This window comes from Hemibagrus wyckioides, linkage group LG14 (assembly GCF_019097595.1).
Source record: "Hemibagrus wyckioides isolate EC202008001 linkage group LG14, SWU_Hwy_1.0, whole genome shotgun sequence".
Classification (NCBI taxonomy): domain Eukaryota; kingdom Metazoa; phylum Chordata; class Actinopteri; order Siluriformes; family Bagridae; genus Hemibagrus; species Hemibagrus wyckioides.
Genome location: NC_080723.1, coordinates 20,041,477 through 20,066,197, shown reverse-complemented (window position 1 = coordinate 20,066,197; position 24,721 = coordinate 20,041,477). Strand labels below are relative to the sequence as shown.

General features: G+C 38.3%; 3 gene segments (V, D, J or C); all 3 read left to right on the top strand.

The window, feature by feature from the left end:
• The first annotated feature begins 1,093 nt into the window (after window positions 1-1,093).
• LOC131364669 (immunoglobulin kappa constant-like) lies at window positions 1,094-11,407 on the top strand. The segment is given in 2 exon segments: window positions 1,094-1,494; window positions 10,966-11,407. Coding segments are annotated over 2 exon segments (330 nt in total).
• Window positions 11,408-13,776: 2,369 nt separating this feature from the next.
• Window positions 13,777-15,535, top strand: LOC131364569 (immunoglobulin lambda constant 6-like). The segment is given in 3 exon segments: window positions 13,777-13,853; window positions 14,364-14,416; window positions 15,080-15,535. Coding segments are annotated over 3 exon segments (450 nt in total).
• Window positions 15,536-21,485: 5,950 nt separating this feature from the next.
• Window positions 21,486-23,256, top strand: LOC131364568 (Ig kappa-b4 chain C region-like). The segment is given in 3 exon segments: window positions 21,486-21,562; window positions 22,077-22,129; window positions 22,789-23,256. Coding segments are annotated over 3 exon segments (450 nt in total).
• Window positions 23,257-24,721: the final 1,465 nt, after the last annotated feature.

Genomic DNA, 24,721 nt, shown 5'->3' with positions numbered 1-24,721 from the left:
GGCCTCAAGAAGAGCCCTAACCCCGTCCACTACCGCATCCACTCCATCACCGGTAGACCCCTGGGGTGGGGGACAGTGCACTCCTTCGTGGGGCCACTCCACATGAGGATCGGCTTTCTTCACTCAGAAGTTATTTCCTGGTTCTAGAGAGGTCCACTTCGGGAAGAATCCTTGGACGGTCTTGGCTTATGGGGCACTCCCCTACCATTTCCTGGGCCACTGGAGAGGTTCTGAAGTGGGGAGAACACTCCTTCAATCATTGTTTTCCTAACCTCCCGCTTCAGGTTCCCAAAACTCCCTCCTTATCCCTACAATCCACATCCATCTAGAGCCCGCATCAAAAACGGCTTCCTTCCATTCCTCCGCAATACTTGGACTACCAAGACGTGTTTTGTGTTTTCTTCCTGATGCCCCCGTGCCACTAGGCAAAATATACTCCCTGTCCCTGCCGGAACACCAGGCCATGGAGGACTACATTCGAGAGGCCCTAAAGCAAGGATATATCCGTCCTTCTAAGTCCCCAGCTGCCTCAAGCTTTTTCTTCGTGGCCAAGAAGGACAGAGGACTCCGTCCCTGTATTGATTAACATGCTCTCAACCAGGTCACCGTTAAATATCGGTATCCCCTTCTACTTGTTCCTGCCGCCCTCAAACAACTGAGAGGAGCCTGGATCTTCTCCAAGCTCGACCTACGCAGCGCCTATAATTTGATCGGGATCCGTGAGGGGGACGAGTGGAAGACAGCTTTCGTAACCCCTACAGGCCACTACGAATACCTAGTGATGCCATACGGTCTGGTTAATGCACCATCAGTCTTCCAGGGCTACATGAATGAACTGTTCCGAGAGTACCTACATCGCTTCGTCATCGTCTACATCGACATTCTGGTGTACTCTCGTAACGAGACCAAACATGTTGTTCATGTCAGAACCGTCCTCCAAAGACTCCGGGAACACCAGCTATTCCATTAATATTTACACTTGCAGCATTTGGCAGATGCCCTTATCCAGATTGAGATACAGAGGTAGAAGTGCTTTGTAATCTCCATCAAACACACCCTGAGGGCCCTGTTAGAGAAGTTAGCATTAGTTCTTACAGCAGCACAACAACAGTAAAAGATGAGATTTGTCATTTAATGCTGTGTTTAATGCTTTGTGTTGGCAGTTGGTCAGTGAAGAGACAATGATTCAACTTTTCAGTCAGCTAGAGAAAGTTCATTTGTCCACCTTAGGGCCATGTTCAGAGCTTAATGCAATATGAGGAGAGAACATGAGGTGGTGTGATGTTTCAGTGAACTCCTGAGTTACAAGTTTAAACAGCAGAGTGACTAAGAACTTACTCATGTAAAAATCTTCAATCAAATAGTTGTTCTTTAACTCTAACAAGTTATTGAACTGTGTTCATTGTAGTGTGAAAGAGGTTTTTGTACAATGGCTTCATAGGAATGTATCGCTGTGGTACACTTTTGGTGGAGGAACCAAACTCATTATGAAAAGTACCTTTTGTTTAAATGCTCATAGCGTCATTACTTTGTTTGAAAATCAATGAAATTGATAGATTTACTGCAAAATAATACTGAAATTTAGATATAGAAATGGGTCTTCTATAAAATAGAGCAAAGTGAAATGTGGTGTGAATAGGAGAGCTGATTCTATAAAGGCTTTTGTCATTTTTTAAGGTTCATGTGAAATGTTGGATTTGATTTTTGCTTTGCGTTACACTCACAATGGAAATTTATATTTTTTTTAACAGTTTATATTTTGTTTAAATGTATTAATGTTGATTTCCCATTTAAATTATAACCCATAAATAAGGTTATCTAAAAAATTGAACAGAGATGACTTTACCATGGTGTGATGGTTAAAGCACGGTGTGTTTGTTTTAATAGATGGAGATTTTGTTGAGCTGCAGTTTGGTTGGATAATGTTATCAGAATTGTGTCCTGTTGTATGATGTCCAGATAAACTACTGCATCTGCTCTACAGATGTTAAACTGAAGGACCAAATATCACCATGTTCAGTATGAGAGTTCACATTAACATTAATCTAATTGTGTGTTTGTGTGTTCTGCAGCTGGTCCAATGGTGAAGCCCTCCTTCCTCTCTGCAGCGCTCTGAGGGAACGGCCTCACTGCTCTGCCTGCTCTCGGCCTATTCTCCACAGGGGGCGCTGCTGAGCTGGACCGTGGATGGTGCTGAGGTAAATGAAGCACAGAAGAACGGCATCTACAGCCGCAGCAGCACCCTGACGCTCAGCAAAGAACGCTAGGAAGAGGCTGAGGTGTTCGGCTGTACCGTCTCCTACCACGACACCACTCAGGTCGCCTCGTTCCGAAAGAGCCGCTGTGAAGTCCACTAGAATTCAAGTGTACCCTTTAAACCATGCTTAGCAGTCTGAGGTGATGTCAGTGGTGTAGCTCTGCTGAAATAAAGCTTCAATGTGGAAAGCAGGTCTCCTTTTTCATTAGTGAAGTGTCTTTGGCAGAGATTTGGAACAGCACCTTTAACAGCAGGTCGAGTGCAGCGCTGTGTGTTGTGCTTGAGTGAGTTTAGCAGAAGAACCATGAACATCTGCTGAAAGTGGTGATCTATTCTGGGTCTCAGAGCTCTTCATGCAAATCTGTGTGTGTATTACACGTCAGTCTGCCTCTTTATATACAACCATGGGAGGAGGAACACTTTCAATTCTTATTTAACAAATTTCAATAAAATACATCAAAGAATAAACTGATGTATGAAAAAACATGTCAAATGATCTCTTTTAATGGAAAATAGCAACTTTAACAATTAAACATCTAGTGCTTTTTTTTTTCTTTTTTTTTTAAATTTGAGTCTAATACTTGTAGTCATAATCTATAATAAGGGTCAAGACACTGATTGACACAGAGAACGTAGACAGATCCATCCTTAAATTAGAACCCAGAAACTAGAACAGAAATGAAGAACTATTGCGATGAAATAATAAAGAAAGAAAAAATGAAATATACAGAAAGAGCTCAAATGATTCTTTAATCTTTATTCAGTCTTGTTCATGTAGTGATGAGTCTATCAGCATCATCATGGCCCAGATACAACAGACTGCTCTGAGTTAATCATGACTTAACTAGTAAGCAGATACTTACAGGAATGTTGTGTCTGATTTTAGGACAATTTTGAAGGTCCTGATGTAAAATTCATGGAATATGGGATATACTTTAATCACTTTTAGATAAAAGCAATAAATCAGTCATTCAAGGATGAAAATAACTATTTAACTTTAGTTGAAGTGTGTGTAATGTGCTACATCTAACATAGATACAGGTACAACTTCTGTAATGACAGGAACAGATATAGAATGGTCAGGGGTCATGGATAAAGCTGGGTCATTAATGGAGGAATCAGATTATATTAGAGCCACACCTCCATGCTATATGTCTCCTGATTCAATATTGCACCAGGCATGAAGGAGACCTGAGGCACAAGACAGCACAGGAAGTAGTAATGCACTCTCTGTCTTGAGAATATTTACATTTACAGCATTTATCAGATGGCTTTATCCAGAGTCACTTACAAAAGTAGAACTGCTTTGTAATCTCCAAAAACACATCCTCACTGACTAATAAAATATTATGAAGCTAAATCCCTGTTAGAGGAGATAGCTTAAGTTAGTACAGCAGCACAGCAACAGTAGAAGATGAGGTTTTCTAATAAATTCTCATTTTAGTGCTTGGTGTTTGAAGGGAATTGGTCTTTCTTTGAAGACAGATAGTGAATCAGCTTTTCAGTCAGCCAGAGGAAGTTCATTCCTCCACCTGGGGGCCAAGTCAGAGAAGAGTCTTAATATGAAGAGAGAAGGTCAGATGGTGTAACTCAGAGAGCACAGCATCCTGACATGGAGAAGCTTCTTCAGTGATATACAGCAGCTCAGTCTTACTGAGATTTAGTTTCAGTTGATGAACTGCCATGATGAGATTTCTGCCAGACATCATGAGATCTGTGCAGAACCAGAGGATGAGGAAAGCCATGGAGGAAGAAGAGAAAGAGTGGAGCATTCAGGAAGTCTGGGAGGGGTTAAACTAGATAGTGGTAGGTCAGGCAGGAATGGATGATGGGTGGATGAAGACCAGGTCCAGAACATGTCAACCATTGTGTGTTAGAGGGAAGCTGTTGATGGTCATGTTAAAGGAGTTCAAGAGAATGACGGCAGGCAGGAGGACAGGAGGCTTGTCTGAAGGGAGGTTTCAGTCTAAAAGTAGAGGAAGTGATGAGGTCTCAGTAGGATGACCGCTGGATCAGATTAATTTTTGACAGAAACGAATTGAAAGAATGAAATTGTTTAAGATGAGACAGTACAAGAGGTGTGTAATAGTGTGAGACACACAGTGTCCCTGAATCCTCTGCAGCAAACCAGGTCTCAGTCTGCACTAGGAAATAAAGAGAATGAACAGCAGGTTCAGGGTCAAGAGGAGTTACACCAGTGACTGAGTCAGAGTCCAGATCATGACCAGAGTGTAATCTGAAACAGGCACAAGACAGAGACTGAGGCTGAGACCAGATGAAGAACAGGGATTGATTCTGGGTCAGAATTAGAGAATGTACTGAGGGTAGGATTAGTGATAAAGTTGTGATAAATAGAAAATTGCAGAACTATTTATGTTAAACTGTTGGGTGTGAGGGACTGTGTGCAGTGTGGTGTGATGATTATTGAGAGATCTCTAATGTGAGTTGTGAGTTAGTGTGGTGTGGTTCCTCTCCTCCACAGAGTGTCATTGTGTCGTATCACATCCTCCAACTCAGCACCTGCAGTCACTCCCAGCTGCAGCAGTTCAGTCTCTCTACAATCTGACTGAGGGAGGTTTTTGTACGACTCTATAACACTGTGTGAACAGGTTGGTGCTACTGATGTAATGGAAACTCTGACAGTAGTAATCTCCTGCATCTTCAGTCTGTACTCCACTGATGGTCAGAGTGAAATCAGATCCAGATCCACTGCCACTGAAACGAGCTGGAATACCTGACTCTCGCTGATTTGCGAGCTTAATCAGGAGTTTAGGAGCTTCTCCAGGTTTCTGCTGATACCAGTGTAACCAGTTATTACCATGCACTGCCGGACTGGTTCTACAGTTGATGGTGACTGTTTCTCCTGGAAGAGCAGATTTCACTGCAGGAGTCTGAGTTACTGTGACTTGACCTCTGCATTCTGAAAAATACACAATAACGCAGCATGAAACTGAAATATTCTAATAGAAACAATAAGTGTATTAGTATGAACAGATCATTGTAGAGATAAAATATGAAGCAGTGTCTGACCTTGAGTCCAGAGGATCAGTGTCCAGATGAAGACGGGGATGAAAGTCATGGTAGCTGTGGGTGAAGTTGCTGTAGCAGCAGCTCTCAGTCATGAAGTGTTAAAGTCACAGCGCTATAAACACTCCCAGAGCACTGAAGCATGTGCTGCCAATGCAAAGTGTCCTCTATGTATGGAAACACCTTTACCACATTCCCCCAATCTTACTGTCATTCTCACACTACTACAGAGTTATTGTGTGAATTTTGTTTCTGGAGTCTGATGGAGCTTTTCTGGAAAATACTTTTAGGTCAAAATTGAATAAATAAATTAATTGGAGAGAAAAGTTGAATCTTGAATATTTTTTTCATTTCTTGGAAATTTTCAGGAGTTAGGACTAACTAATGATTTATTTTTCTAATGGGGAAATCGTTAATCATACAGTTGTGTTCTGCAAATATAACCACAATTAGTTAACTCTGTTTGTGTGTGTGTGTGTGTGTTTGTGTGTGTGTGTGTGTGTGTGTTTGTGTGTGTGTGTGTGTGTGTGTGTTCACTGTAGTGTGACAGAGGTTTTTGTATGACGGCTTCATAGGAATGTATCACTGTGGTGGACTTTTGGTGGAGGAACCAAACTGTCTGTGGGCCGTAAGTAACCTGTTTATTAATTACTGAAATGGAGTGTGTTCAGATTCTTCATAAAAACTGTAAAGATTATAGTCCATAGTTTTTTTTTGTCTTTAAATTCATTTTAATAAAATGCGATGTTAAGATAGTCATTCTGTTTCTCAAATGTCTAATATTTTAGAGGTTTCACAAAATGTATCTGACTATAGTACTAATAGTTCACTTTAATTTAAGTTAAATACATAAAACAACCAAAACACATATTAATGTTTGTACAAATTGCTTTAACAGTGTTTCAGTGAATAATTCAAACTACATTTAATATCTCAGAGACACTAAACTGTATGAACAGATGACCTGAAGACTTTGTCTTAAATAAAGATTTTATTTAAATTATGAATTTGTTTTACTTTAAATGCTGTTTAATTACATTATAAAATATGTTTAATATTGCTTATTATTGAAGGTACAGTACAATTAAATTTGAACTTTTAATGTTCACAATAATATAAATCATTATAGCTGTAAGATGTAAAAGTATTAGAATTGAATGTGAAACGTTTGTGATGCTCCACTGATCTCAGTTCTGCTCTGTAAGATATAAAGGGAAGTGAAACACACACAGTGAGCTGAAACAAAGCCTGAGTGACTGACAGCTGTCCATTCCTGTCTCACCTCTGTGTGTGTGTGTAGGTGTCACCCAGCCCAGTGTGACGGTGCTGCCCCCCTCCAGTGTGGAGCTGCAGCAGGAGAAGGTCACACTCATGTGTGTGGCCTACAAGGGCTTCCCCTCGGACTGGAAGTTGAGCTGGAAGGTTGATGGCAGCAGCTGGAGCTCGGGGGAAAGCAGCAGCACCTCCGTTCTGAACGCTGACGGCTTCTACAGCTGGAGCAGCACACTGAGCCTCCACCGGGAGCAGTGGAGGAACAAGGTGGTGACCTGTGAGGCCTCCAAAGACAACCAACCTACTGTGGTGAGCACAGTGAACACAGAGCAGTGCTCAGAGCTGTGAGATCACACACACTTTACTCAGCTCACCTTCTACTGCTTCACTGTGTGGTACATGTGGCCTTTACTGCTCAAATCATCCTCTCTCATCATTTCATTTGTGTTATTAACATGTGAGCTCACACACTCCTCAGTTTAACTCAGCTCTTCTTCTTAATTATCACCTAAATATGTGTTAAGTGTGTGGATCACTGCAATGTCCTGCTTTGAATTATTAATAAAAGCTTTTGAATCAGTAAACACGCTTGCTTTACATTGTTGATTAAACACATCATACACAAATCACCAGTGCATCTGTCTCAGTATCTGCTGTAGAACCTGATCATTCATGAGAAAAACAAATAATAATAATAATAATAATATTAATAATAATAATAATAATATTAATAATAATATTATTATTATTATTATTATTATTATTATTATTATTATTATTATTATTATTATAAATAATAATAATAATAAATAATGAATAATATCATTATTATTCTCCCATGCCATTTTATTCCATAGTTTCACAGGGGGCTTTGGGTTTATAATTTTATATGTGCGCTATTTTGACGTAACAAATAATTGAGAGAAATCATCACTGAAAATGTGATTCAGATTGAAGATGTAAATCATTTTCTTTTAAATTAAATTATACAAATGCTTATGATACTTTCCAAGCCCCATCTAATAGTCAAATACTGACACGATGGTTATGGAAATTAAACCTTTTTAACCATGATTATATCTCTGTAGATTATCATATTTTACTAAAATATAATTTTTCTAACAATATTAAGAGTATATTTTATTTGGTTAGTGGAATTCCCACAACATCAGAATGGTTAGTTGGGTCCTCTGTTGCTGTGAATAAATCTCAATGATTCAGTTGGTCACAGTGTCAGTGAGCAACACCACCCCAATCTCCACACCATGAGGCTGTAGTCATGAGGTGATCAGACTGCAGAGAACAGCAGCACTACAGAGAGCTGAAGGACCAGAGCAGAGTAAAGTCCTTCACCACTGACACAAGCCAACAGACTGAAGGACACTGTGCCTGACCAAAGCATAAAAGACATGCACCAGACCCTGAAACATCAACACCAGGAACGTCCATCAATCAGGAATGGGACTGTTGGAGCTCCACTGCAACCAGCATGTAGTGAACTGATTGATGTGAACTGATGGAGTAAACATGATAGAATAGTAATGTAAATAGATGAGAGGTGGCGTCTCAAACCTCGTCCTCTGAACTCGTCAAACATCTTTAAGACCAAAACACCTCTCTTACTGAAATAGACATTTTGGTGTATGTCTAGAAAATTGCTTAAAAATAATTATTTTTAACTTTTATCAAGCAAGAACACAACCAACATTAACACAGAATTCTATGAAGACATGCAGCTGAGACTGATGTCCTTCTAGCCCAGACTAGACATAAGCTGAGGACTATATACACAAATTAACATCATTTATTTGTTCATTAATTTAACTTATCCAGGATTCTTACAGTTACCCTAACCCTAACCATAGATTATGATGAGAATTAATTTTACCTTTCATATTTTCTGATACTCTGGAGTTAAACACAGTGAGTCAGTGTGTCCAAACATCAGTACAAAACTAACACTTATTAGTAAGACAATATCAAGAAAAATGGAAACCTGACCATTAAGTTGGAATGTGTTTTCATGAGGTGTAATTGGATTTTGCTGCAAGACCCATGCCTGCAAGAAAAGATGCACACAAACAAAACTGTATGAAAACCAGTCTTTGTGAGCAGGACAGTTTAGATGGAGTAAATGTGTGGAGAATCATATGAAACAGAAATGAATTTGATAATAAGATACTTGATATTAGTAAAATTATGATATTGTGACAGTGAGCACCATCTCTGTAGAAAACTACAAAAGTAGTGGATGTGATGGACTGTGTGCAGTGTGGTGTGATGACTATTGAGAGATCTCTAATGTGAGTTGTGAGTTAGTGTGGTGTGGTTCCTCTCCTCCACAGAGTGTCATTGTGTCGTATCACATCCTCCAACTCAGCACCTGCAGTCTCTCCCAGCTGCAGCAGTTCAGTCTCTCTACAATCTGACTGAGGGAGGTTTTTGTACGACTCTATAACACTGTGATACGACCAGATACTACTGATGTAATGTACACTCTGACAGTAGTAATCTCCTGCATCTTCAGTCTGGACTCCACTGATGGTCAGAGTGAAATCAGATCCAGATCCACTGCCACTGAAACGAGCTGGAATACCTGACTCTCGCTGATTTGCGAGCTTAACCAGGAGTTTAGGAGCTTCTCCAGGTTTCTGCTGATACCAGGCTAAACGCTCACCGTTTGAGTCTGTATACACTGCCTGACTGGTTCTACAGTTGATGGTGACTGTTTCTCCTGGAAGAGCAGATTTCACTGCAGGAGTCTGAGTTACTGTGACTTGACCTCTGCATTCTGAAAAATACACAATAACGCAGCATGAAACTGAAATATTCTAATAGAAACAATAAGTGTATTAGTATGAACAGATCATTGTAGAGATAAAATATGAAGCAGTGTCTGACCTTGAGTCCAGAGGATCAGTGTCCAGATGAAGACGGGGATCAAAGTCATGGTAGCTGTGGGTGAAGTTGCTGTAGCAGCAGCTCTCAGTCATGAAGTGTTAAAGTCACAGTGCTATAAACACTCCCAGAGCACTGAAGCATGTGCTGCCAATGCAAAGTGTCCTCTAAGTATGGAAACACCTTTACCACATTCCAACAATCTTACTGTCATTCTCACACTACTACAGAGATATTGTGTGAATTTTACTTCTGGAGTCAGATGGAGATTTTCTGGAAAATACCTTTAGGTATAAGTTGCATAAATAAGTGAATTAGAAAGATAAGTTTATGTTATATTTGTTTCAAGTGTATAAATGCAGTAGAGAAATGACAGAAGTTCAGATTTTCAGTTTAATTCCATCAGGATTCAGACTGACTACAGAGGAGATGTAGAAGAGACCAACATTAAAAAGTTATTCTTTACTATATTTATGTGTCATGTTTATTGTGTTTCTGACTGTAGAGATGAATCTCATCACTAATCCATCATTCAGTGTTATTTCTCCTCCAGTCTTCTGCAGTGTGTACAGTACACTGTGCTCCAGAGTCAGACCTTTTTACTGAAACATCACTGAGTTTAAACAGATGAGTGATGAAGAAAACTTACTTATGAAGAAATCTTCAATCTTACAGTTGTCTTCTGTAAATATAACAACAATTATTGAACTGTGTGTGTGTCTGTGTGTGTGTGTGTGTGTGTGTTCACTGTAGTGTGACAGAGGTTTTTGTACGATGGCTTCATAGGAATGTATCACTGTGGTGGACTTTTGGTGGAGGAACCAAACTCATTATGAAAAGTAAGTGCCTTATTTGTTTAAATGCTCATAGAGTCATTAGTTCTTTTTATGAATTCCGTGAAACTGATAAATTTACTGCAAATTAATACTGTGAAATTTTGATAAAGAAATTGGTCTTTTCAATAAAAGAGAGAAAAGTGGAATGTGGTGTGAAGAGGAGAGAGCTGTTTCTAGGTTCTCGGTTTCATTTGTCATTTTTTAAAATTCTGATGAAGTCAATTCATCTATTTTTAAGGTTCATGTGAAATGTTAGATTTTATTTCATTAAATTTTTGCTTTGTGTTACTCTAATTAATCACAATGGAACTTTGTGTAACAGTTTGTTTTATTGTTTGTTTACATTTTTTGTTGATTTCCCATTAAATTATAACCTATAAATAATTATTAGGATGATTTAAAAAATTAAACAAAGATGACTTTACCATGGTGTGATGGTTATTTAAGCACGGTGTGTTTTATTTAATAGAAGGAGATTTTGTTGAGCTGCAGTTTGGTTGGATAATGTTATCAGAATTGTGTCCTGTTGTACGATGTCCAGATAAACTACTGCATCTGCTCTACAGCTGAACTGAAGGACCAAATATCACCATGTTCAGTATGATAGAGTTCACATTAACATTAATCTAATTGTGTGTGTGTGTGTGTGTGTGTGTGTGTGTGTTCGTTCTTCAGCTGGTCCGATGGTGAAGCCCTCCGTGTCTCTGCTCCCTCCCTCCTCTCTGCAGCGCTCTGAGGGAACGGCCTCACTGCTCTGCCTGCTCTCGGCCTATTCTCCACAGGGGGCGCTGCTGAGCTGGACCGTGGATGGTGCTGAGGTAAATGAAGGGGTTCTGACCAGCACAGAAGAACAGAAGAACGGCGTCTACAGCCGCAGCAGCACCCTGACCCTCAGCAAAGAACGCTGGGAGGAGGCTGAGGTGTTCGGCTGTACCGTCTCCCACCACGACACCACTCAGGTCGCCTCGTTCCGAAAGAGCCGCTGTGAGGTCCACTAGAATTCAAGTGTACGCTTTAAACCATGCTTAGCAGTCTGAGGTGATGTCAGTGGTGTAGCTCTGCTGAAATAAAGCTTCAATGTGGAAAGCAGGTCTCCTTTTTCATTAGTGAAGTGTCTTTGGCAGTGATTTGGAACAGCACCTTTAACAGCAGGTCGAGTGCAGCGCTGTGTGTTGTGCTTGAGTGAGTTTAGCTGAAGAACCATGAACATCTGCTGAAAGTGGTGATCTATTCTGGGTCTCAGAGCTCTTCATGCAAATCTGTATGTGTGTGTGTGTGTGTGTGTGTGTGTGTATTACACTCTTCAGTCTGCCTCTTTATTTACAACCATGGGAGGAGGAACACTTTCAATTCTTATTTCTCTGATTGGTCAGAATTTGCATAAACTATCAAAAAATTTAACAAATTTCAATAAAATACATCAAAGAATAAACTGATGTATGAAAAAACATTTCAAATGATCTCTTTTAATGGAAAATAGCAACTTTGATAACAATGAAACATCTAGTGCTTTTTTTATTTGGATCTTCTAATACTTGTAGTCGTAATCTATAATAAGGGTCAAGACACTGACTGACACAGAGAACGTAGACAGATCCATCCTTAAATTAGAACCCAGAAACTAGAACAGAAATGAAGAACTATTGTGATGAAATAATAAAAAAGAAAGAAAAAATGAAATATACAGAAAGAGCTCAAATGTTTCTTTAATCTTTATTCAGTCTTGTTCATGTAGTGATGAGTCTATCAGCATCATCATGGCCCAGATACAACAGACTGCTCTGAGTTAATCATGACTTAACTAGTAAGCAGATACTTACAGGAATGTTGTGTAAGATTTTAGAACAATTTTGAAGGTCCTGATGATGTAAAATTCATGGAATATGGGATATATTTTAATCACTTTTAGATAAAAGCAATAAATCAGTCATTCAAGGATGAAAATAACTATTTAACTTTAGTTGAAGTGTGTGTAATGTGCTACATCTAACATAGATACAGGTACAACTTCTGTAATGACAGGAACAGATATAGAATGGTCAGGGGTCATGGATAAAGCTGGGTCATTAATGGGGGAATCAGATTATATTAGAGCCACACCTCCATGCTATATGTCTCCTGATTCAATATTGCACCAGGCATGAAGGAGACCTGAGGCACAAGACAGCACAGGAAGTAGTAATGCACTCTCTGTCTTGAGAATATTTACATTTACAGCATTTATCAGATGGCTTTATCCAGAGTCACTTACAAAAGTAGAACTGCTTTGTAATCTCCAAAAACACATCCTCACTGACTAATAAAATATTATGAAGCTAAATCCCTGTTAAAGGAGATAGCTTAAGTTAGTACAGCAGCACAGCAACAGTAGAAGATGAGGTTTTCTAATAAATTCTCATTTTAGTGCTTGGTGTTTGAAGGGAATTGGTCTTTCTTTGAAGACAGAGAGTAACTCAGCTTTTCAGTCAACCAGAGGAAGTTCATTCCTCCACCTGGGGGCCAAGTCAGAGAAGAGTCTCAATATGAAGAGAGAAGGTCAGATGGGTCAGATGGGTCATTAACTGGAGGAATGCGATTATATTAGAGCCACACCTTCATGCTAAATCTGTCCTGATTCAAGATAGCAGCAAGCTCTCATGGTCAAGAGGAGTTACACCAGTGACTGAGTCAGAATCAAGAGCAGGACCAGAGTTTAACCTGAAACAAACACAAGACAGAGACTGAGTCTGAGACCAGATTAATAACAGGGATTGATTCTGGGTCAGAAATAGAGAATGTACTGAGGGTAGGATTAGTGATAAACTTGTGATATATAGAAAATTGCAGAACTATTTATGTTAAACTGTTGGTTGTGAGGGACTGTGTGCAGTGTGGTGTGATGATTATTGAGAGATTTCTAATGTGAGTTGTGAGTTAGTGTGATGTGGTTCCTCTCCTCCACAGAGTGTCATTGTGTTGTATCACATCCTCCAACTCATCACCTGCAGTCACTCCCAGCTGCAGCAGTTCAGTCTCTCTACAATCTGACTGAGGGAGGTTTTTGTACGACTCTATAACACTGTGTGAACAGGTTGGTGCTACTGATGTAATGGTAACTCTGACAGTAGTAATCTCCTGCATCTTCAGTCTGGACTCCACTGATGGTCAGAGTGAAATCAGATCCAGATCCACTGCCACTGAAACGAGCTGGAATACCTGACTCTCGCTGATTTGCGAGCTTAACCAGGAGTTTAGGAACTTCTCCAGGTTTCTGCTGATACCAGTGTAAGTAGTGACCATATGAGCTGTGATGATACACTGCCTGACTGGTTCTACAGTTGATGGTGACTGTTTCTCCTGGAAGAGCAGATTTCACTGCAGGAGTCTGAGTTACTGTGACTTGACCTCTGCATTCTGAAAAATACACAATAACGCAGCATGAAACTGAAATATTCTAATAGAAACAATAAGTGTATTAGTATGAACAGATCATTGTAGAGATAAAATATGAAGCAGTGTCTGACCTTGAGTCCAGAGGATCAGTGTCCAGATGAAGACGGGGATGAAAGTCATGGTAGCTGTGGGTGAAGTTGCTGTAGCAGCAGCTCTCAGTCATGAAGTGTTAAAGTCACAGCGCTATAAACACTCCCAGAGCACTGAAGCATGTGCTGCCAATGCAAAGTGTCCTCTAAGTATGGAAACACCTTTACCACATTCCAACAATCTTACTGTCATTCTCACACTACTACAGAGTTATTGTGTGAATTTTGTTTCTGGAGTCTGATGGAGCTTTTCTGGAAAATACTTTTAGGTCAAAATTGAATAAATAAATTAATTGGAGAGAAAAGTTGAATCTTGAATATTTTTTTCATTTCTTGGAAATTTTCAGGAGTTAGGACTAACTAATGATTTATTTTACTAATGGGGAAATCGTTAATTATACAGTTGTGTTCTGCAAATATAACCACAATTAGTTAACTCTGTTTGTGTGTGTGTGTGTGTGTGTGTGTGTGTCGGTGTGTGTGTGTGTGTGTGTGTGTGTGTGTGTGTGTGTTCACTGTAGTGTGACAGGTTTTTGTATGACGGCTTCATAGGAATGTATCACTGTGGCACACTTTTGGTGGAGGAACCAAACTGTCTGTGGGCCGTAAGTAACCTGTTTATTAATTACTGAAATGGAGTGTGTTCAGATTCTTCATAAAAAGTAAAAAGATTATAGTCCATATGGGTTTTTTTGTCTTTAAATTCCCTTTAATGAAATGTGAAGTCAGGATAAAGTCATTTTGTTTCTGAAATTTAACTTATATTAGATGTTTCTCAAAATGTATCTCACTACAGTACTAATAGTTCATTTTAATTTATAGTAAATTTACAACCAAAACATATATTATTGTTTGTGCAAATTACTGTAACAGTGTTTCACTCAATTATTCTAACTACATTTAATATCTCAGAGACTCTGACTTTATGAACAGATGACCTGAAGGCTAGAATGAATTTATTTAAATTATGAATCTGTTTTACTTTAAATGCTGTTTAATTACATTATAAAATGTGTTTAATATTTCTTATTATTGAAGGTACAGTACAATTAAATTTGAACTTGTACAAATGTTCACAATAATATAAATCTTTATAGCTGTACGATTTAAAAGTATTTGAATTGAATGTGAAACGTTTGTGATGCTCCACTGATCTCAGTTCTGCTCTGTAAGATATAAAGGGAAGTGAAACACACACAGTGAGCTGAAACAAAGCCTGAGTGACTGACAGCTGTCCATTCCTGTCTCACCTCTGTGTGTGTGTGTAGGTGTCACCCAGCCCAGTGTGACGGTGCTGCCCCCCTCCAGTATGGAGCTGCAGCAGGAGAAGGTCACACTCATGTGTGTGGCCTACAAGGGCTTCCCCTCGGACTGGAAGTTGAGCTGGAAGGTTGATGGCAGCAGCTGGAGCTCGGGGGAAAGCAGCAGCACCTCCGTTCTGAACGCTGACGGCCTCTACAGCTGGAGCAGCACACTGAGCCTCCACCCGGAGCAGTGGAGGAACAAGGTGGTGACCTGTGAGGCCTCCAAAGACAACCAACCTACTGTGGTGAGCACAGTGAACACAGAGCAGTGCTCAGAGCTGTGAGATCACACACACTTTACTCAGCTCACCTTCTACTGCTTCACTGTGTGGTACATGTGGCCTTTACTGCTCAAATCATCCTCTCTCATCATTTCATTTGTGTTATTAACATGTGAGCTCACACACTCCTCAGTTTAACTCAGCTCTTCTTCTTAATTATCACCTAAATATGTGTTAAGTGTGTGGATCACTGCAATGTCCTGCTTTGAATTATTAATAAAAGCTTTTGAATCAGTAAACACGCTTGCTTTACATTGTTGATTAAACACATCATACACAAATCACCAGTGCATCTGTCTCAGAATCTGCTGTAGAACCTGATCATTCATGAGAAAAACAAATAATAATAATAATATTATTATTAATAATAATAATAATAATAATAATAATAATAATAATAATAATTATTATTATTATTATTATTATTATTATTATTATTATTATTATTATTATTATTATTATAAATAATAATAATAATAATAATAATAATAATAATAATAATAATAATAAATAATAAATAATATCATTATTATTCTCCCATGCCATTTCATTCCATACTTTCACAGGGGGCTTTGGGTTTATAATTTTATATGTGCGCTATTTTGACGTAACAAATAATTGAGAGAAATCATCACTGAAAATGTGATTCAGATTGAAGATGTAAATCATTTTCTTTTAAATTAAATTATACAAATGCTTATGATACTTTCCAAGCCCCATCTAATAGTCAAATACTGACACGATGGTTATGGAAATTAAACCTTTTTAACCATGATTATATCTCTGTAGATTATTATATTTTACTAAAATATAATTTTTCTAACAATATTAAGAGTAATTTTTATTTGGTTAGTGGAATTCCCACAACATCAGAATGGTTAGTTGGGTCCTCTGTTTCTGTGAACAAATCTCAATGATTCAGTTGGTCACAGTGTCAGTGAGCAACACCACCCCAAACTCCACACCATGAGGCTGTAGTCATGAGGTGATCAGACTGCAGAGAACAGCAGCACTACAGAGAGCTGAAGGACCAGAGCAGAGTAAAGTCCTTCACCACTGACACAAGCCAACAGACTGAAGGACACTGTGCCTGACCCACACCTAAAAGACATGCACCAGACCCTGAAACATCAAAACCAGGAAGGTCCATCAATCAGGAATGAGACTGTTGGAGCTCCACTGCAACCAGCATGTAGTGAACTGATTGATGTGAACTGATGGAGTAAACATGATAGAATAGTAATGTAAATAGATGAGAGGTGGCGTCTCAAACCTCGTCCTCTGAACTCATCAAACATCTTTAAGAGCAAAACACCTCTCTTACTGAAATAGACATTTTGGTGTATGTCTAGAAAATTGCTTACAAATGATTATTTTTAACTTTAAGTAATCAAGAACACCACCAACAACAATAATAAGAAAAATAACACAGAATTCTATGAAGACATGCAGCTGAGACTGATGTCCTTCTAGCCCAGACTAGACATAAGCTGAGGACTATATACACAAATTAACATCATTTATTTGTTCATTAATTTAACTTATCCAGGATTCTTACAGTTACCCTAACCCTAACCATAGATTATGATGAGAATTAATTTTACCTTTCATATTTTCTGATACTCTGGAGTTAAACACCACAGTGAGTCAGTGTGTCCAAACATCAGTACAAAACTAACACTTATTAGTAAGACAATATCAAGAAAAATGGAAACCTGACCATTAAGTTGGAATGTGTTTTCATGAGGTGTAATTGGATTTTGCTGCAAGACCCATGCCTGCAAGAAAAGATGCACACAAACAAAACTGTATGAAAACCAGTCTTTGTGAGCAGGATAGTTTAGATGGAGTAAATGTGTGGGGAATCATACAAAACAGAAATGAATTTGATAATAAGATACTTGATATTAGTAAAATTATGATATTGTGACAGTGAGCACCATCTCTGTAGAAAACTACAAAAGTAGTGGATATGATGGACTGTGTGCAGTGTGGTGTGATGATTATTGAGAGATCTCTAATGTGAGTTGTGAGTTAGTGTGGTGTGGTTCCTCTCCTCCACAGAGTGTCATTGTGTCGTATCACATCCTCCAACTCATCACCTGCCGTCACTCCCAGCTGCAGCAGTTCAGTCTCTCTACAATCTGACTGAGGGAGGTTTTTGTACGACTCTATAACACTGTGTGAACAGGTCTGTGCTACTGATGTAATGGTAACTCTGACAGTAGTAATCTCCTGCATCTTCAGTCTGGACTCCACTGATGGTCAGAGTGAAATCTGATCCTGATCCACTGCCACTGAAACGAGCTGGAATACCTGACTGTCGCTGATTTGCGAACTTAATCAGGAGTTTAGGAGCTTCTCCAGGTTTCTGCTGATACCAGGCTAAACGCTCACCGTTTGAGTCTGTATACACTGCCTGACTGGTTCTACAGTTGATGGTGACTGTTTCTCCTGGAAGAGCAGATTTCACTGCAGGAGTCTGAGTTACTGTGACTTGACCTCTGCATTCTGAAAAATACACAATAACGCAGCATGAAACTGAAATATTCTAATAGAAACAATAAGTGTATTAGTATGAACAGATCATTGTAGAGATAAAATATGAAGCAGTGTCTGACCTTGAGTCCAGAGGATCAGTGTCCAGATGAAGACGGGGATGAAAGTCATGGTAGCTGTGGGTGATGTTGCTGTAGCAGCAGCTCTCAGTCATGAAGTGTTAAAGTCACAGCGCTATAAACACTCCCAGAGCACTGAAGCATGTGCTGCCAATGCAAAGTGTCCTCTAAGTATGGAAACACCTTTACCACATTCCAACAATCTTACTGTCATTCTCACACTACTACAGAGTTATTGTGTGAATTTTGTTTCTGGAGTCTGATGGAGCTTTTCTGGAAAATACTTTTAGGTCAAAATTGAATAAATAAATTAATTGGAGAGAAAAGTTGAATCTTGAATATTTGTTTCATTTCTTGGAAATTTTCAGGAGTTAGGACTAACTAATGATTTATTTTACTAATGGGGAAATCGTTAATCATACAGTTGTGTTCTGCAAATATAACCACAATTAGTTAACTCTGTTTGTGTGTGTGTGTGTGTTTTTGTGTGTGTGTGTGTGTGTCGGTGTGTGTGTGTGTGTGTTTGTGTGTGTGTGTGTGTGTGTGTGTGTGTTCACTGTAGTGTGACAGGTTTTTGTATGACGGCTTCATAGGAATGTATCACTGTGGGTGACTTTTGGTGGAGGAACCAAACTGTCTGTGGGCCGTAAGTAACCTGTTTATTAATTACTGAAATGGAGTGTGTTCAGATTCTTCATAAAAAGTAAAAAGATTATAGTCCATATGGGTTTTTTTGTCTTTAAATTCCCTTTAATGAAATGTGAAGTCAGGATAAAGTCATTTTGTTTCTGAAATTTAACTTATATTAGATGTTTCTCAAAATGTATCTCACTACAGTACTAATAGTTCATTTTAATTCATAGTAAATTTACAACCAAAACATATATTATTGTTTGTGCAAATTAGTCACAGTGTTTCACTCAATTATTCTAACTCCATTTAATATCTCAGAGACTCTGACTTTATGAACAGATGACCTGAAGGCTAGAATGAATTTATTTAAATTATAAATTTGTTTTACTTTAAATGCTGTTTAATTACATTATAAAATATGTTTAATATTTCTTATTATTGAAGGTACAGTACAATTAAATTTGAACTTTTCATGTTCACAATAATATAAATCATTATAGCTGTAAGATGTAAAAGTATTTGAATTGAATGTGAAACGTTTGTGTTAAGTGTGTGGATCACTGCAATGTCCTGCTTTGAATTATTAATAAAAGCTTTTGAATCAGTAAACACGCTTGCTTTACATTGTTGATTAAACACATCATACACAAATCACCTATGCATCTGTCTCAGTATCTGCTGTAGAACCTGATCATTCATGAGAAAAAGAACTGATAATAATAATAATAATAATAATAATAATAATAATAATAATAATAATAATAATAATAATAATAATAGTTCTCCAATGACATTTTATTACATACTTTCACAGGGAGCTTTGGTTTTATCATTTTTATATGTGCTGTATTTTGAAGTAACAAATGAAAATCTGTTTGAGTGAAGATTGAAGATGTAAAGAATTTTATTTCTAATGAATTATGCAAAAGCTTATGATACTTTCCAAGCCCCATCAAATAATCAAATACTACCACAGTAGTTATGGAAAATAAACCTTTTTAACCATGATTATATCTCTGTAGATTACTCATACTGTACTAAAATAACAAATTTATGACAATATTAAGAGTATATTTTATTTGGTTAGTGGAACTCCCGCAACATCAGAATGGTTAGTTGGGTCCTCTGTTGCTGTGAATAAATCTCAATGATTCAGTTGGTCACAGTGTCAGTGAGCAACACCACCCCAAACTCCACACCATGAGGCTGTAGTCATGAGGTGATCAGACTGCAGAGAACAGCAGCACTACAGAGAGCTGAAGGACCAGAGCAGAGTAAAGTCCTTCACCACTGACACAAGCCAACAGACTGAAGGACACTGTGCCTGACCCACACCTAAAAGACATGCACCAGACCCTGAAACATCAACACCAGGAAAGTCCATCAATCAGGAATGGGACTGTTGGAGCTCCACTGCAACCAGCATGTAGTGAACTGATTGATGTGAACTGATGGAGTAAACATGATAGAATAGTAATGTAAATAGATGAGAGGTGGCGTCTCAAACCTCGTCCTCTGAACTCGTCAAACATCTTTAAGAGTAAAACACCTCTCTTACTGAAATAGACATTTTGGTATATGTCTAGAAAATTGCTTACAAATGATTATTTTTAACTTTAAGTAATCAAGAACACCACCAACAACAATAATAAGAAAAATAACACAGAATTCTATGAAGACATGCAGCTGAGACTGATGTCCTTCTAGCCCAGACTAGACATAAGCTGAGGACTATATACACAAATTAACATCATTTATTTGTTCATTAATTTAACTTATCCAGGATTCTTACAGTTACCCTAACCCTAACCATAGATTATGATAAGAATTAATTTTACCTTTCATATTTTCTGATACTCTGGAGTTAAACACCACAGTGAGTCAGTGTGTCCAAACATCAGTACAAAACTAACACTTATTAGTAAGACAATATCAAGAAAAATGGAAACATGGCCTTTAAGTTGGAATGTGTTTTCATGAGGTGTAATTGGATTTTGCTACAAGACCCATGCCTGCAAGAAAAGATGCACACAAAAAACTGTATGAAAACCAGTCTTTGTGAGCAGGACAGTTGGAGTGAATGTGTGGGGAATCATATGAAAGAGAAATGGATTTTATAATAAGATACTTGATATTTGTAAACCTGTGATGTTTTCAATTGTGACAGTAACCACCATGATTGTAGAAAACTACAAAAGTAGTGGATGTGATGGACTGTGTGTAGTGTGGTGTGATGACTATTGAGAGATCTCTAATGTGAGTTGTGAGTTAGTGTGGTGTGGTTCCTCTCCTCCACAGAGTGTCATTGTGTCGTATCACATCCTCCAACTCAGCACCTGCAGTCTTTCCCAGCTGCAGCAGTTCAGTCTCTCTACAATCTGACTGAGGGAGGTTTTTGTACGACTCTATAACACTGTGTGAACCAGTAGCCAGAGATTTCATGCCTACTCTGACAGTAGTAATCTCCTGCATCTTCAGTCTGGACTCCACTGATGGTCAGAGTGAAATCAGATCCAGATCCACTGCCACTGAAACGAGCTGGAATACCTGACTCTCGCTGATTTGCGAGCTTAATCAGGAGTTTAGGAGCTTCTCCAGGTTTCTGCTGATACCACTGTAAGAAGTGACCATATGAGCTGTGATGATACACTGCCTGACTGGTTCTACAGTTGATGGTGACTGTTTCTCCTGGAAGAGCAGATTTCACTGCAGGAGTCTGAGTTACTGTGGCTTGACCTCTGCATTCTGAAAAATACACAATAACGCAGCATGAAACTGAAATATTCTAATAGAAACAATAAGTGTATTAGTATGAACAGATCATTGTAGAGATAAAATATGAAGCAGTGTCTGACCTTGAGTCCAGAGGATCAGTGTCCAGATGAAGACGGGGATGAAAGTCATGGTAGCTGTGGGTGAAGTTGCTGTAGCAGCAGCTCTCAGTCATGAAGTGTTAAAGTCACAGCGCTATAAACACTCCCAGAGCACTGAAGCATGTGCTGCCAATGCAAAGTGTCCTCTAAGTATGGAAACACCTTTACCACATTCCAACAATCTTACTGTCATTCTCACACTACTACAGAGTTATTGTGTGAATTTTGTTTCTGGAGTCTGATGGAGCTTTTCTGGAAAATACTTTTAGGTCAAAATTGCATAAATAAATTAATTGGAGAGAAAAGTTGAAACTTGAATATCCGTTTCATTTCTTGGAGATTTTCAGGAGTTAGGACTAACTACTGATTTATTTTACTAATGCGGAAATCATTAATCTTACAATTGTGTTCTGCAAATATAACCACAGTTAGTTAACTCTGTGTGTGTGTGTGTTTGTGTGTGTGTGTGTGTCTGTTTGTGTCTGTGTGTGTGTGTGTGTGTGTGTGTGTGTGTTCACTGTAGTGTGACAGAGGTTTTTGTATGACGGCTTCATAGGAATGTATCACTGTGGTGGACTTTTGGTGGAGGAACCAAACTGTCTGTGGGCCATAAGTAACCTGTTTATTAATTACTGAAATGGAGTGTGTTCAGATTCTTCATAAAAAGTAAAAAGATTATAGTCCATAGGGGTTTTTTTGTCTTTAAATTCCCTTTAATGAAATGTGAAGTCAGGATAAAGTCATTTTGTTTCTGAAATTTAACTTATATTAGATGTTTCTCAAAATGTATCTCACTACAGTACTAATAGTTCATTTTAATTCATAGTAAATTTACAACCAAAACATATATTATTGTTTGTGCAAATTAGTCACAGTGTTTCACTCAATTATTCTAACTACATTTAATATCTCAGAGACTCTGACTTTATGAACAGATGACCTGAAGGCTAGAATGAATTTATTTAAATTATGAATTTGTTTTACTTTAAATGCTGTTTAATTACATTATAAAATGTGTTTAATATTTCTTATTATTGAATGTACAGTACAATTAAATTTGAACTTTTAATGTTCAACAATAATATAAATCATTATAGCTGTAACATGTAAAAGTATTAGAATTGAATGTGAAACGTTTGTGATGCTCCACTGATCTCAGTTCTGCTCTGTAAGATATAAAGGGAAGTGAAACACACACAGTGAGCTGAAACAAAGCCTGAGTGACTGACAGCTGTCCATTCCTGTCTCACCTCTGTGTGTGTGTGTAGGTGTCACCCAGCCCAGTGTGACGGTGCTGCCCCCCTCCAGTGTGGAGCTGCAGCAGGAGAAGGTCACACTCATGTGTGTGGCCTACAAGGGCTTCCCCTCGGACTGGAAGTTGAGCTGGAAGGTTGATGGCAGCAGCTGGAGCTCGGGGGAAAGCAGCAGCACCTCCGGTCTGAACGCTGACGGCTTCTACAGCTGGAGCAGCACACTGAGCCTCCACCGGGAGCAGTGGAGGAACAAGGTGGTGACCTGTGAGGCCTCCAAAGACAACCAACCTACTGTGGTGAGCACAGTGAACACAGAGCAGTGCTCAGAGCTGTGAGATCACACACACTTTACTCAGCTCACCTTCTACTGCTTCACTGTGTGGTACATGTGGCCTTTACTGCTCAAATCATCCTCTCTCATCATTTCATTTGTGTTATTAACATGTGAGCTCACACACTCCTCAGTTTAACTCAGCTCTTCTTCTTAATTATCACCTAAATATGTGTTAAGTGTGTGGATCACTGCAATGTCCTGCTTTGAATTATTAATAAAAGCTTTTGAATCAGTAAACACGCTTGCTTTATATTGTTGATTAAACACATCATACACAAATCACCTATGCATCTGTCTCAGTATCTGCTGTAGAACCTGATCATTCATGAGAAAAACAAATAATAATAATAATAATAATAATAATAATAATAATAATAATAATTATTATTATTATTATTATTATTATTATTATTATTAATAATAATAATAATAATAATAATAATAAATAATAAATAATATCATTATTATTCTCCCATGCCATTTCATTCCATAGTTTCACAGGGGGCTTTGGGTTTATAATTTTATATGTGCTCTATTTTGACGTAACAAATAATTGAGAGAAATCATCACTGAAAATGTGATTCACATTGAAGATGTAAATCATTTTCTTTTAAATTAAATTATACAAATGCTTATGATACTTTCCAAGCCCCATCTAATAGTCAAATACTGACACGATGGTTATGGAAATTAAACCTTTTTAACCATGATTATATCTCTGTAGATTATCATATTTTACTAAAATATAATTTTTCTAACAATATTAAGAGTATATTTTATTTGGTTAGTGGAATTCCCACAACATCAGAATGGTTAGTTGGGTCCTCTGTTGCTGTGAATAAATCTCAATGATTCAGTTGGTCACAGTGTCAGTGAGCAACACCACCCCAAACTCCACACCATGAGGCTGTAGTCATGAGGTGATCAGACTGCAGAGAACAGCAGCACTACAGAGAGCTGAAGGACCAGAGCAGAGTAAAGTCCTTCACCACTGACACAAGCCAACAGACTGAAGGACACTGTGCCTGACCAAAGCATAAAAGACATGCACCAGACCCTGAAACATCAACACCAGGAAAGTCCATCAATCAGGAACGGGACTGTTGGAGCTCCACTGCAACCAGCATGTAGTGAACTGATTGATGTGAACTGATGGAGTAAACATGATAGAATAGTAATGTAAATAGATGAGAGGTGGTGTCTCAAACCTCGTCCTCTGAACTCGTCAAACATCTTTAAGACCAAAACACCTCTCTTTCTGAAATAGACATTTTGGTGTATGTCTAGAAAATTGCTTAAAAATTATTATTTTTAACTTTTATCAAGCAAGAACACAACCAACATTAACACAGAATTCTATGAAGACATGCAGCTGAGACTGATGTCCTTCTAGCCCAGACTAGACATAAGCTGAGGACTATATACACAAATTAACATCATTTTTTTGTTCATTAATTTAACTTATCCAGGATTCTTACAGTTACCCTAACCCTAACCATAGATTATGATGAGAATTAATTTTACCTTTCATATTTTCTGATACTCTGGAGTTAAACACCACAGTGAGCCAGTGTGTCCAAACATCAGTACAAAACTAACACTTATTAGTAAGAC